The sequence below is a fragment of the Carassius auratus genome, unplaced genomic scaffold (genome assembly GCF_003368295.1).
Source record: "Carassius auratus strain Wakin unplaced genomic scaffold, ASM336829v1 scaf_tig00032882, whole genome shotgun sequence".
In the NCBI taxonomy this organism is placed as follows: domain Eukaryota; kingdom Metazoa; phylum Chordata; class Actinopteri; order Cypriniformes; family Cyprinidae; genus Carassius; species Carassius auratus.
The window spans coordinates 174,882-187,345 of NW_020526033.1; the positions used below are offsets into that span (position 1 = coordinate 174,882).

General features: G+C 35.9%; 1 protein-coding gene across 1 annotated transcript; it reads left to right on the forward strand.

Moving 5' to 3' along the window:
- The first annotated feature begins 2,232 nt into the window (after positions 1 to 2,232).
- On the forward strand, positions 2,233 to 3,955 carry LOC113081029 (protein ANTAGONIST OF LIKE HETEROCHROMATIN PROTEIN 1). The gene is made up of 3 exons (XM_026253089.1): positions 2,233 to 2,774; positions 2,936 to 3,041; positions 3,123 to 3,955. The coding sequence occupies exons 1-3, from the start codon at positions 2,338 to 2,340 to the stop codon at positions 3,300 to 3,302; spliced, it is 723 nt and encodes a 240-aa protein (XP_026108874.1). The 5' UTR covers positions 2,233 to 2,337; the 3' UTR covers positions 3,303 to 3,955.
- The last annotated feature ends 8,509 nt before the right edge of the window (positions 3,956 to 12,464 follow it).

Consider the following 12,464-nt stretch of genomic DNA (forward strand, 5'->3'; position numbering starts at 1 on the left):
TCCCAAACAGAGATGCAAACTTCAGCGCATGTCTCCTCAGAATGGGAAAATCTTCACAACGTACATAGTTTATAGAACTCAAGCAGAGGGATGTTGTTTTACTTTGCTTTGAGCTCGTCATTGCTTTGTAGCTCAATTATTTCATGTTGTAGGTTGTCAGGCACGTCAGATGGTTCCACATTAAATGGCGCAGCAAAAATCTTTAGTTCATTTTGTTTACTTTTCATGTCCTGAAACCTCTCTTCAAATGCCTGAAGCAGTATTGCACACTCACCAGCATACTCATCTGTCATAGCAGGCTTTTGTTCTTGTAGAGTAGGAAAATGCATAATGTTACCCTGTTCTAGTTGAAATTGCCACAGCTTTAATTTCGCCTCAAATTATTTCACGTTTGAAAGCAGAGAGCTGAGAAGCTGGTTCGGACCTTGGAGTTTGACGTTCAGTTCTGACAGGTGCTTGGTTATGTCCACCATAAAGGCCAAATCACACAGCCACTTGTCATCACTGAGTTCCACAACAGGTTTTCCCTTAATCTCCATGAATTGTTTTACTTCTTCCCTCAAATTGTAAAAGCGTGCGAGCATATCTGCACGACTCAGCCATCGCACCTCAGAATGGTAAACCAGATCTCCATACTCAGACTCGAGATCACTCAGTAACTCTTTGAACTGGCGGCTGTTTAGCCCTCTGCTTTTGATGAAGTTTATGGTGGAAACGACAGTTGTCATTACACTGTGAAGCTTCAGGGAATGTGCACAAAGACTCTCTTGATGTATGATACAGTGGCATACAACTAAATCACTTGGATCAAGCCTGAGACAACTCATTTCTTTTTAGACCAATGCAGTTAGTCCCTTTTGCGGGCCAAGCATGGCAGGAGCTCCATCTGTGGCAAGGCCACTTAACTTTTCAAATGGTAATTCAAATTTGTTCATTGCCAAAACAACTTGCTCAAACAAATCCTCACCTTTGGTAGTGGCTTGCAAAGACAGCAATTATTCTGTCGTTTCAAACTCGGCGGTAATTCCACGCACAAAGATGGCTAGTTGGGCGGTATTCATTAGGTCTGTTGTTTCATCGCAGGCCAGAGAGAAAAAAATGAATTTTTTTGCGGTGTCATTCAGTGTTGTTTCAATGTCTTGCGCCATATCAGTAATTCGTTCTGCGACAGTTCTTCGAGATAAACTGACACTTTGGAAGAGTTTTAATTTGTCTGGTGCTAGCAGCTCCGCAGCGGCAACAAGACACTCTTTCACGAACTCTCCTTCTGAATGAGGTCGCAGTTTCTTAGCTATTAGCTCACTCACCACAAAACTTGTATGAATAACATTCTCTCTGTCAGAATGTGGTCTTGTGAAAACTGCTTGTTGTGCATCCAAACTCCGCCGAAGACTGTTAACTTTATCCAAGCGCATTTGTCCTTGCAACGCATTCAGTTTAGCATGCTTTGAGCTGTAATGACGCTCGAGATTGGCTTTTTTCATCACTGCAAGCGCATCCCCACAAACTAGACAGACTGGCTTGCCTTTGACTTCAACAAAAAAATAATAATTTGTCCATTTTTCTTGAAAAGCACGACATTCTGCATCTACTTTTCTTTTCTTGCCTGTAGCCATGATTTTTATCAGTGACGACAACTGTGAATGTTACGTGCATATTGCGTGTTCACGCAGACTGTGCCCCGGACAGGCAAACCTATTTTACATTATTATATATTATCTATAATGTTATATTTCTATTTTTATTATATATGTTTTTTCATTTACTATCACAGGAAAAATAATTGCTGTCCCTGCTCTATACTTTATACTTTATAACCTACTAAAATAGGTTTGTAACAACTGATCTGAGGACTGAAGATAAAATGTTCAAGTTCCTTTTTCCATAAATTATGTATTGGTTTGAACTCTCTCTTCTTCCTTTGTTCTTTCTTTCTTTAGCAGATTGGAAAAGGAAGCTGAAGCTGATTACATAATTAAGTGAAATGACCCAGAAGTTACCCGCATGCGCAGAAGAGTACTCAACGTGAACGACGTCACTCGTTGTTTGCGGAAGTAGCTAACGGTAACAATGGATGCCAACAACAGTGTTGTCAACAGCGGAGCTCTTTTTGCATTATTAAATTTATTTTCACAAAGGAGCCAGCACAATTACAATCTTCTCATTTTAAGAAGAAAATTAAAAAGGAGGAGAGCAAGGTTTTTGGCCATGGCGTTTTGTAGAGCAGTGTTAGCAACGTCGGTACAGAGAAACGTGTGGGTGTGGAGTCGCAGGCAGGAGTGGTGGGATACTGATGTGAGTGGCTTCACTGATACAGAATGTATCAGTAACTTTCGAATGACCAGATCCACCTTCGATTATGTTTGTGAGCGCCTGCGATCAACTCTGTCACGAGAAAAGACATGTCTGCGGCGGCCCATAACAGTGCAGAAAAGCGTTGGAGTTGGAGTGTATTGGCTAGCAACAGGTGCGTGCTATCGTACGATAGCTAACTTGTTCGGCATAGCCAAGTCTACAGTCTGCTCCATTGTACACAAGTTCTGCGAAGCAGTTCGCCGTGTCCTCATGCCCCAGTACATAAAACTGCCCAAAGGGGATGACCTACAAGAGGTCATTGAAGGCTTCCAGCAGAGATGGGGTTTCCCGCAGTGTGGAGGAGCTATTGATGGGAGTCATATCCCCATCATTGCTCCAGAGGATAACCACGCAGAGTATTTCAACCGCAAAGGGTGGCACTCAGTTCTGCTCCAGGGTGTCGTGGATCATCGGTTTTGGTAAGATAATATAGATATTGTATTTTTATAATGGTTTAAAAGTACTGTACTTGCCTCACTTTCTTTTGATAGAACCATACATCTGCAAGAATATTATCCTTGAAAATACTGTACATAGGACACTGTACACTGTTCAGTAATTTAACACTGTCTTCCAACAGCTTCACCAACATCTATGCTGGATGGCCAGGGAGTGTTCATGATGTGAGGGTACTCCGGAATTCCCATGTGTACTCACTCGCAGAGAGAGGGGAGCTTTTTCCACCAGTGAGTAATCTAGTAATAGTGATTTATAACGTATACAATGTCTTTAATTATTTTGATTTTTTTGTGCTTTTAAATCTTAAGGACTCTGAGGAGATAATGGGCGTTCAAGTGCCAATCATGCTGCTCGATGACCCGGCTTTTCCCTTTCGAAGCTGGCTGTTAAAAGGATACTGTGACACAGGGACCCTGACAGCTGAGCAGAAGTACTTCAATGAGCGCCACAGCAGAGCCAGGATGACTGTGGAGTGCGCTTTCGGCTGACTGAAGGGCCGGTGGAGGTGCCTTTGCTAAATGGCTGGATGTGGATGTTTCCCTCGTCCCCACCATAATCAGTGCATGTTGCACACTCCACAACGTGTGTGAAATGCACGGGGAGAATTATGAAAAGGCTGGTGAAACTGTTCCTCATGTTGAGAGATGGGCTGAAGGAGGGGGATTTGTAGATGTGCAGCCATCAAGAGTCAGAGAAGCACTGACTCAGCTTTTTCTTAGCCAACGTTGAGCCACAAACTGGGCTTTCACAATAATTACAATATCGTTCAACATTTAGTACTTTTTGACCTCAATGTTTATCTGTACATATATTTGTTAGTTAGTTTCTGTGTCATTACAAGGTCTTCAATATTTTAATAGTTCAATATATTGAAATCGGTTTTAAAGATCTTGCATCATTTTTTTGATGATGTTGCTTGACTTGTGTGTAAAAAATTAAACTTGAACTTCATGCTTTTAAAAGCCATTCTATGAGATGTTTCATGTGTAGTTTTTAAGTGAGTTGCTTTGCATTTAGTGTTAGATGTATTAAAAAAAATGAATTAAATGAAAATAAATTTTATTTAGGCCTACTCTAGGATTGCATGGGATGCCGGAGCCTATTTCAACGCACAATTGACACAAATAAAATGAAATAACCTCAGGAAATGTATGACTTTATTTAAACATTTAAGTCAAATTATCCAACAAATCACAGTTCAGGAAAATGATTTCACAGGAAAATCACATAGGTTTAAAAAAAAAAAAATTATTTTTGCATTTTACTGTAATATGTACCTGTTATCTTGACAGGCCTAACCACAAACTATTTATTTGTTTAGTTTTGTGCTCCTTTGCTGAATTGTTACCATAGCTGCAATACGTTTTTAAATAACATTTTCAATACTGCTATTGCGGTTTCCTTTTTATTAAGAGAAAACAGTGTGGCTATAATAGTGCAAACAAATACTTTGCAACATATTCAATTTTCCATCAACAAATGAAAATAACCTTGCATATCAATAACCTTTACATTTCAACCTGAACATTGTGCAAAACTGCTACATTAACTGGCATTAATGTTTTAGAACCATTCATAAAATTGTAAAGCGGGTTTCATCATCTTTAGACTGGAAGGTGGCTGATGATCCTCGTTTTCGAAAGCCTGTTTACCCTGAGTATTTGCCAGTGCCTGGAAAAAAGACTGAGTGAGATGAGGATGTGGATGAGTATTATTGAAGGGCAGTGGTTGATTTAAATCTTGAAAAAAGGGCAGGGGCTGGGTGGGAGACCCTTATGAAAAAGAAGTTTATTCAAGTGTGCTATTAGTATACTTCTTTTAAACTAAAATTAAGAGAGTTTACTTTCAGTCTACTTTGTATGTACTATTTAGATGTACTTCTCAGAAATATACTTCAAATTGCACTTAAGTATACTTGACTTACAGATACTGACAGACAAGTCTAAGTATATTTGGCCTTCTTGCTATTCGAGATATACTTAAAAGTATAATTAAGTATTCTAAGTATTCTTGGCTTGTAATTGTGTTTACTATTTTGATTGAGTAGCTTATTAATTTTATACTTATTACTTTATTACTTAATACTTTTTAACATAATATTACACACTGTCTTATAGACTAACATGTTCAAGTTTATATTGTAACAAGCTTTTGGGTGGAATAGCATAGAGTAAATAAAATAAACATGTAACTGAACATGATATTGACACAGTGATACTAACCCACATAGAGACAGATACATTTTTAATGATGTTATTGGCAATTCTTCCCAGGTGTAAGAATTGGAACAGAATTAATTCATACTGGCTTCTATAATAACACAGATAGCTATACAAGCAGATACAATTTTAAATCTCATTACAAATCATCAAGCCAAATAGGAAAAGAAGCAAGTCTTTTTATGAAACATAAAATATTGGCAAAACAACACTATAGTACTATGTACAATATCAATAATGACTGCTTTTTTAGTCTCTTTCAAATGGATTTGGCAAAGGTGCAATGTACAAATTGTCAACTGTTTCAACAACAACACATTTCATTTTTATCATATCAGGCCAGATGGCACTGATCTTTCCATTCTTCCTAACCTCATGTACAAAAGTACTCTCTACATTTATTTGTGAATCTTTACATAAAGGCCTGCTAGATTTAACAAGTACCTCAACTAAAGCACAGCAATGTTTGGTACATGCACAATATGCAGGGCTTTGATGGGCGCACATTTGTTTAAAAATGACCAAGTCATTAATTAAACAGAATGTACTATCTTTCAAGTATGCAGCACTGTTATATCTTTTATTCAGTCGATCATATTTTTGAGTGTGATACAGAACTCCATTAACCAAGAAACGGCTGTAAGACCAGAAGCAGTTACTTAGATTTCCACATAACTTAGAAATTGCAAGCCTAGAAGAAGTTGTGATGTTTTCCTGAAATGGGGGATGCCCAAAAACCTGGACACTATCATTTAATGTTTCACATTTATCTGTTCTTCGCTTATTAAAATAAAGTTCTTTAACAAATGACTGGACCTTTGCACTCATATGTTTAGCCTTTTCTGGCAATTCTTTCCACAACATAAATTTTCTAACTATTTGTGAAGGGACATTCTGTGTTCCATTAAAATACTTTAATAGAGTACCCATATTGGATTCAAATGGAAAGGCTGACGTAGCCCATAATGGTCCCCACTGTTTCACACTTTGTGCGATATGTGTGAGCAAGTGTATGTTAAAAGTCATGTGGTCTTTCCCATATATTCTTTGAAATTCTATTACAAATTTTTTAAGAGCCAGTTCTGACAACAATACGCTTCTAGTCTTGATCTTATCCTGGAGTAATGTATATATTCCAAACACCAGTAAAAACAAATGATTCCAAAATCTGGCAGGGAGTATTCCTTTCAGTACAGGGAGAGCATAGAATAGGAGAAATGCTCGCCATTCTGAAGCTTTCCAGAACTTCCTTTCATTCACTGATCTTGGTGTCCTAGTTATCTCAACAGGAGGTTTTATTTTTAAAAGTCGCATATCAACCTCTTCCGTCTGTTTGCCAATGTACCAGGGGGCTTCACTGTTTGCTGTATCAAACCACAATGTGGACAGTTGCCGAGTAACTCCAAGGCACACATTGTGTTGATATTCAGGAATGAAACCATTTATCATTTGGAAATGACTAAGCTTCATTAAAGGAGATGGCCCTTTGACTCCAAATACTGGCTCATTATCTGAAGCTGACATTGCATGACTGAAATGATCTCTTTCATTTCGAAGTGCGGGTTCAGGTTGATCGTATGGATAGGATTTACCACCTTTGTGATAACAGAAGTCACAACCATAAAAACCATTAAACTGCTTTGTGTTACGAAGCATTGGACGAGCCATTGAATCAGAGCTACAAACCACCACAAACACTTTAGAAACATGCCGGTTTCCCTGTGTGTCTTGCCAGTCAATACCTTCAGTCTCTAATGATAAGGCTTCTTTAACAAATGGTTTTAGTAATGTTAGCATGGATGGTTTACTTGGCCCAAACCATAACGCTGACATCAAAATTTGACTTTTTCTCAATTCTGGTTCCAGTTCAATTACCTGACACTGAATTGGCCAAATGCTGCATTTAGAACTTTTGAACACTGGTGCGCCATCACAATTCCAAATTAGCGTCAAATCATCTTTTCCAAGAACTCCACTGTCACATAACATTTGATACTCTTCACCAGACTGTATGTCAGAGAGAACCCCACAGGTTCTAGTTTTTTCGTTAAGATTGACACCATATTCTTGCAAAAGCTGCTGAATCTGTGCATGCAGGGGCAACACAAGAAAATAGAATCCATTCTTAAGGTTTGCATTGGCATCAAATTCTGTATTGCAAGTGTCACACTGAGAGGGACAGTCTCCTCTGACGCCTAGGTATTTTAAACAACTTTCACAATAAAAGTGAACTTCAAATTTAGATGAACTTCCAAAATCTTTGTGGAAAAGGTAATGTGAAGATGGGATCAGACCTGGAAACATTGTGTTAAACATTTCCAGTAAGTGAGTAAGTGCTTTGCCTGTTAAATTGTGCCGCAACAGATAGGACATCAGCATTAATACACTTTCTCCTTTTGAAATAGGTGCACCAGGATACAAGGGCTTGTCACCAGTAACGGCTATATCTTCATTTCCCTACAGGGAGAGAGAGACAAAATATTAAAAAAAAATGTGAGCAGCAGAATGATCAGGAATATCAGTCCAGCTTATTTTCTTTCCTTTTCTTGGGTATATTTCCTAGAAATATTTACCCTGGATAATCACAAAATGGCTTTACTTTTTTCACTTTAAATCACTTTAACATATCCTAGCTGCAAACCAAAAATAACAGGGTATAAAAAATAAAAAATAACAGGGTTTGGTACATTCTTGAATTTTAGAATTGCCCAGGAATGATATGTCATAATGGTGTCAAAATTCTCATTAGTTTTTATTTGTGCTTTCATGGGTTGGTAATGCAGAATACTTTATTTGTGTCTGTCAATTCACTTCCGTATTTTGGCAAAACAGGTCAACGTGAACTATTACACTAACAAAAACACTGTGTCACAGAACCATTTACTACATACCACTGATAATTCAGATGTGTTTTCTCCACTAGTACTGCCCTCCATCAAGTCTTCTCTGTCCACATAATTTTCATCTTCAGAATCAAGCATGTTCCATTCAGAATCTGACAGGTCTTCCTCATTCTACAGGTTATAAATGAAAATAGGATGTGAAATATCATCAATGAATGAAAAGGGTATTTAACCAAAGGTGAGACTTGTGTGATATGTGTATTTACTTCTTGAATGTCAGCACAAAATAAACTGGTCCTGATGGATCTGTCTTTGTCCACTTCGTCTGGTCCACTGTTGGACGTATTACTCAGGATGTCTTTTGTATTTGTTTGGTCATTCCCATTGTCTTGATCATCCTCATCCTTCAAAAAAAAAAAAAAAAAAAAAAAAAAAATGGGAAGGATGACATGTCAAGGAAATTCCTTATACCTTAAATAATATATTGATAGTTTTAGCAATTTATAAAGTAGCCTAAAATAAATTAAAAAGTAAAAAAGTTCCATAAATTCAGCCAAATAAAAGACCAAAGAGGATAGATAAAAGTCATCAAATTAAATGAATTATACATTATAATTGTTTATTTGATTGTAACAGACATTCATTTCATGCATTTTTAGAAGTTGTTGTCATTTATAAAGTACAATAAATCAAAAAGTATTTTTTTTTGTGTAAATAGATTTGATGGTGTTCTGAATTTCATTAGATAACATAGCCTAGGTGCAGGCAAATTAATTTTATAGTATGTTTGTGTTGCCCTTTCATTTTTATTTCACTTTATTTTTTTGTTTAGTTTTTGCATCCTTATGTGGATAAACATAATTTTATGAGAACATACTCAATTTATTTGTATTTTTGTAATTCAATAAAAAAAATATGAATAAAATAAGAAAGAAACAATTCCCCGTAGTACGGAGCAATAGGCTGCCATGTCCGTGTGTTTTTGTGTCCATTCTGTTTTTTTTTCCTTTTTTAACCCGTAATTGAAAAATGAAAAATGAACGGTCCCAGCTAGAATTTTTTTGTTCTAAAAATGTTCTGAGAACATTATCTTAAAATGTTCTAATAATGTTTTAAGTGGGTAGTTTAATTTTAGTTCTCAGAATGTTCTCCTAAAAGGTAGGAAAACATTCTCTAAAAAAAATCTAAAAATGTTTAATGATAACATTGTTAAAACATATTCCCTAATCGTTCCCAAACTTTTCCATTCCACGACCCACCTAGACAAGTGTAATCTATTTCATGACCCACCACAGTATTTGAGGGGAAAGAAAGGTATATAGTACTTTAAGCCTAATCTTCCTTAAAAAAGTTTGATGACAGAAATTAAGTATTAAAGAAAAAAATAATAATATTACAATTATTTTAGAGTACACCTGAAAAAAATTCACTATTAATATTTAAGTTTTAATTTTTGTTTACAGACGTTAAAATATGTAGTGTACATAAAACATGAAACAGGCTCACTCCAGTGAACTGTAATCTGCGCTGCTGTATTTTGTTGCAGAAAATGCATTCATGATCCTTGCGTGTGTCGGCGAGAACGGAGCACAAACAAACACTTTTTTTTAGAAAAGCATAAGAAGCAAAGCAGAACTATCTGAAACTGTTTGGAGATTAAAATAATTGTGAAATAGGTAAAAAATAATAATAAACGTGTCTCGTTTTAAATAATAATAATAATAAAAAAACTGGGGGACATTAAGTTCAGGCAGAAATTTATTTTAGCAATGGTTAAATTAATGTTCAGCAATATCTTCAAAAGATTTCTGAACTTTGGCAAATTTTTGGCAAAATCACAGGATGAAAGATGAAACGATGAAACGTTTTTTGCAGAGTTCAAACTGGACGATAGAAATGAATGAACATGGCCTACCTGAAACAGTTTTCGTAACATTTGTTTTCTGGTGTATGCAATCTCATGCAGAATATAGTGTATTGAAGTGAGCAAGTTTTTCTCTTTTAATAATGCGGACCGATTTAACCATTTAATGGCATTGCTCTGAGACCTTCACTGTTATTACAACTGGTGCGCGCCCGCGCTTTAAAACACGCAAAGCAGGCGGACTTAATTGCAATTCGAAAATCACACTAGGGATATTGCAGTCCTTATTAATGTTGGTGGGCTATATCGTTGTGACAAGTGGGTTCCCGGTTCCCGCTTCCTTCTTCCCGTGATTGAGAAGTTTTTAATGTGTTAGACTGGTGCCGATTCCCGGGAGGAATGTGGGACGCGCTGCCGAAGATCCCTCAGCGCTGAGGTGAATCCGCAGTGCCATCGAGCAGGGCGAAGGATGATGCTCGAGGCGGTGGGCTGGAGTGAGTTGCCGGGGAGACGGACGCTCCTCTTTTGTATCCTTCCAATCTCCTCCGTGGTTCTCGAGACCGGTGAGTCGAGCAGGTGTCGCTCAATTCCAACCACTCCACCGGCCTCGCACCGTTCCCACTCGTCACGTTTGTGCAGCCCTAGACTGAACTGTGTGTGTGTGTGTGTGTGTGTGTGTGTGTGTGTGTGTGTGTCATTGTAACACAAATTTAGCTGCAGCCAAGTGACTTTGTGCGACCCACCTTGGTCCATACTGTGACCCACAAGTGGGTTGTGACCCACAGTTTGAAAACCCCCTGCCCTTCTTATAACATTTCAATTGAGTAGTTTTATTTAAGTTCCCAGAATGTTCTCCTTAAAGGTATAGATACAATTCTATAAGAACACACTAAAAATGTTTAATGATAACATTGTTGGAACATTATTTATAACATTTTTAGCGGGTAGTTTTATTTAAGTTTCCAGAATGTTCTCCTTAAATTTAGGATAACATTTTCTAAATAATTCTAAAAATGTTTTATGATAACATTGTTAAAATATTATTTCCTATAATGCTCTTATAACATTTGTATTCTAAAAAACGCTAAGTTGAACACCAACATTTGAATTGTAGGCTATACCAAATGCTGCGCAAAAAAATAAATATTGACATATTTTCAGATTTCTGTTTATGACTTTTTGCCCCTTTATTAAACATTTAAAATATTCACAAATTAATATGGAAAAATGTTAGGCATTTTTTTTTCAGGGAGATTATGAAAGCGTGTCTGGTTGTTTTATTTTATTATAGGCTACAAAAGCACAACGTTTTCTTGTATTGTGAGTTTACACAAATAAAAGTATAGTTGCGAATGATGTATTATTATGTTGTATGTCCAGAAATGATAGAGTTTTTAAAGTTGTTTCCACTGTTGATAGGAAATGCAAGGGTTCGCGCCCATGCCTCCTGGCAGTGCGCTCTCCATATGCCCCACCAACCCTTGGATATGCGTCAAAATCTTGTGTTTATTTGTGATAATCTTGGCCCTGTATTATTATTGTCTAACCTGTATTATGAATTAAATTTGATTAATTGCTTTGTTCATTTTAGCTAATAATGATCATTATGAGTTAACTAAGACACACTGAAAAAAATGATTATGGCCCCAATTAAATTAAGCTTAATTCAATTGTGCTAGTTTAATCCATTTAAATTTAGTTTTTGATTTTAATTAATAAATATTAATTGGTTTTTAAACGAATTACACGTGTGTTAAATCCAAGCCATGTGAATTAATTAAATTCAGTTTGAAAATATTAAGTTGAACAAATTTTCCTGAAAGTTAATTTTATATTTTGGTGATAATAAATTTGTTTATTTAAATATAGCTAAAATAAATTGATTACAACCACTTAAACCACCATAATTTTTTTTTAGTAAATTCAATGAATATTTTTTTTTTCAGTGTATTTCCCATCATGCACTGGGGCATGAATAATTAAAAATGTTAAGTTTACACAGAGTTTACACAGTATTTACACAGTTTTATGGTTGCTTTTGATGTTAGTTTTAGTGACATTCATTTTTGTGACGCCTGAAGTTCATTTTTTACTCAAAATGACCCATTTATACTCAAACACTATTCACTGATTGTGACCGTAATTGTGTGTGGTGTACCATGTATTGAGGTCTTTGAGAAACGGTCACTTCTGAGTTACATTACAGGCACTCTTGTTTGGGAGAGCAAAATATCTCTTGGATCAGAAAAATAAAGTTAGAGTTGAAAATGATGGGTTTGCTTTATTTGTCTGTATATTAATGAAAATATCTAATTAATTTCACTATGTAGAAATTAAACAATTAAATTAATCTGGTTGCACAATTAATTTGAGTAATTCTATTCAAAAAAGTTTAGCTAAAATTATGAATATAATTAATCTGAAATTACCGAAAGAGATGAATAAACTCAATGAATAAAATATAAGTAAACTTAACTTATAAAATATAAGTTCACTCAGCTTAAAAATATATCTGGATTTAGATAAATTTATTTCGTGCAACCCCTTGACATAATAAAATTAAGTAAATTCAACATAAAAAAATTTTCAGTGCAGTAATAGGCAATGTTTTTTATAAAATAATTTATTAATGTTCTATTTTTATATAACCTAACCTTTTACAGTTTGGAAATGTGTTTGTATTAGGCCTAGCCTATATTTCTTATTATATAGCCTAGTATTTAT

Coding starts and splice junctions, on each gene's coding strand:
- LOC113081029 (XM_026253089.1), top strand. CDS start 2,338: ATGACCAGATCCACCTTCGATTATGTTTGTGAGCGCCTGCGATCAACT. Junction 2,775..2,935: donor GTCGTGGATCATCGGTTTTG/GTAAGATAATAT, acceptor GTCTTCCAACAG/CTTCACCAACATCTATGCTG. Junction 3,042..3,122: donor GAGGGGAGCTTTTTCCACCA/GTGAGTAATCTA, acceptor TTAAATCTTAAG/GACTCTGAGGAGATAATGGG.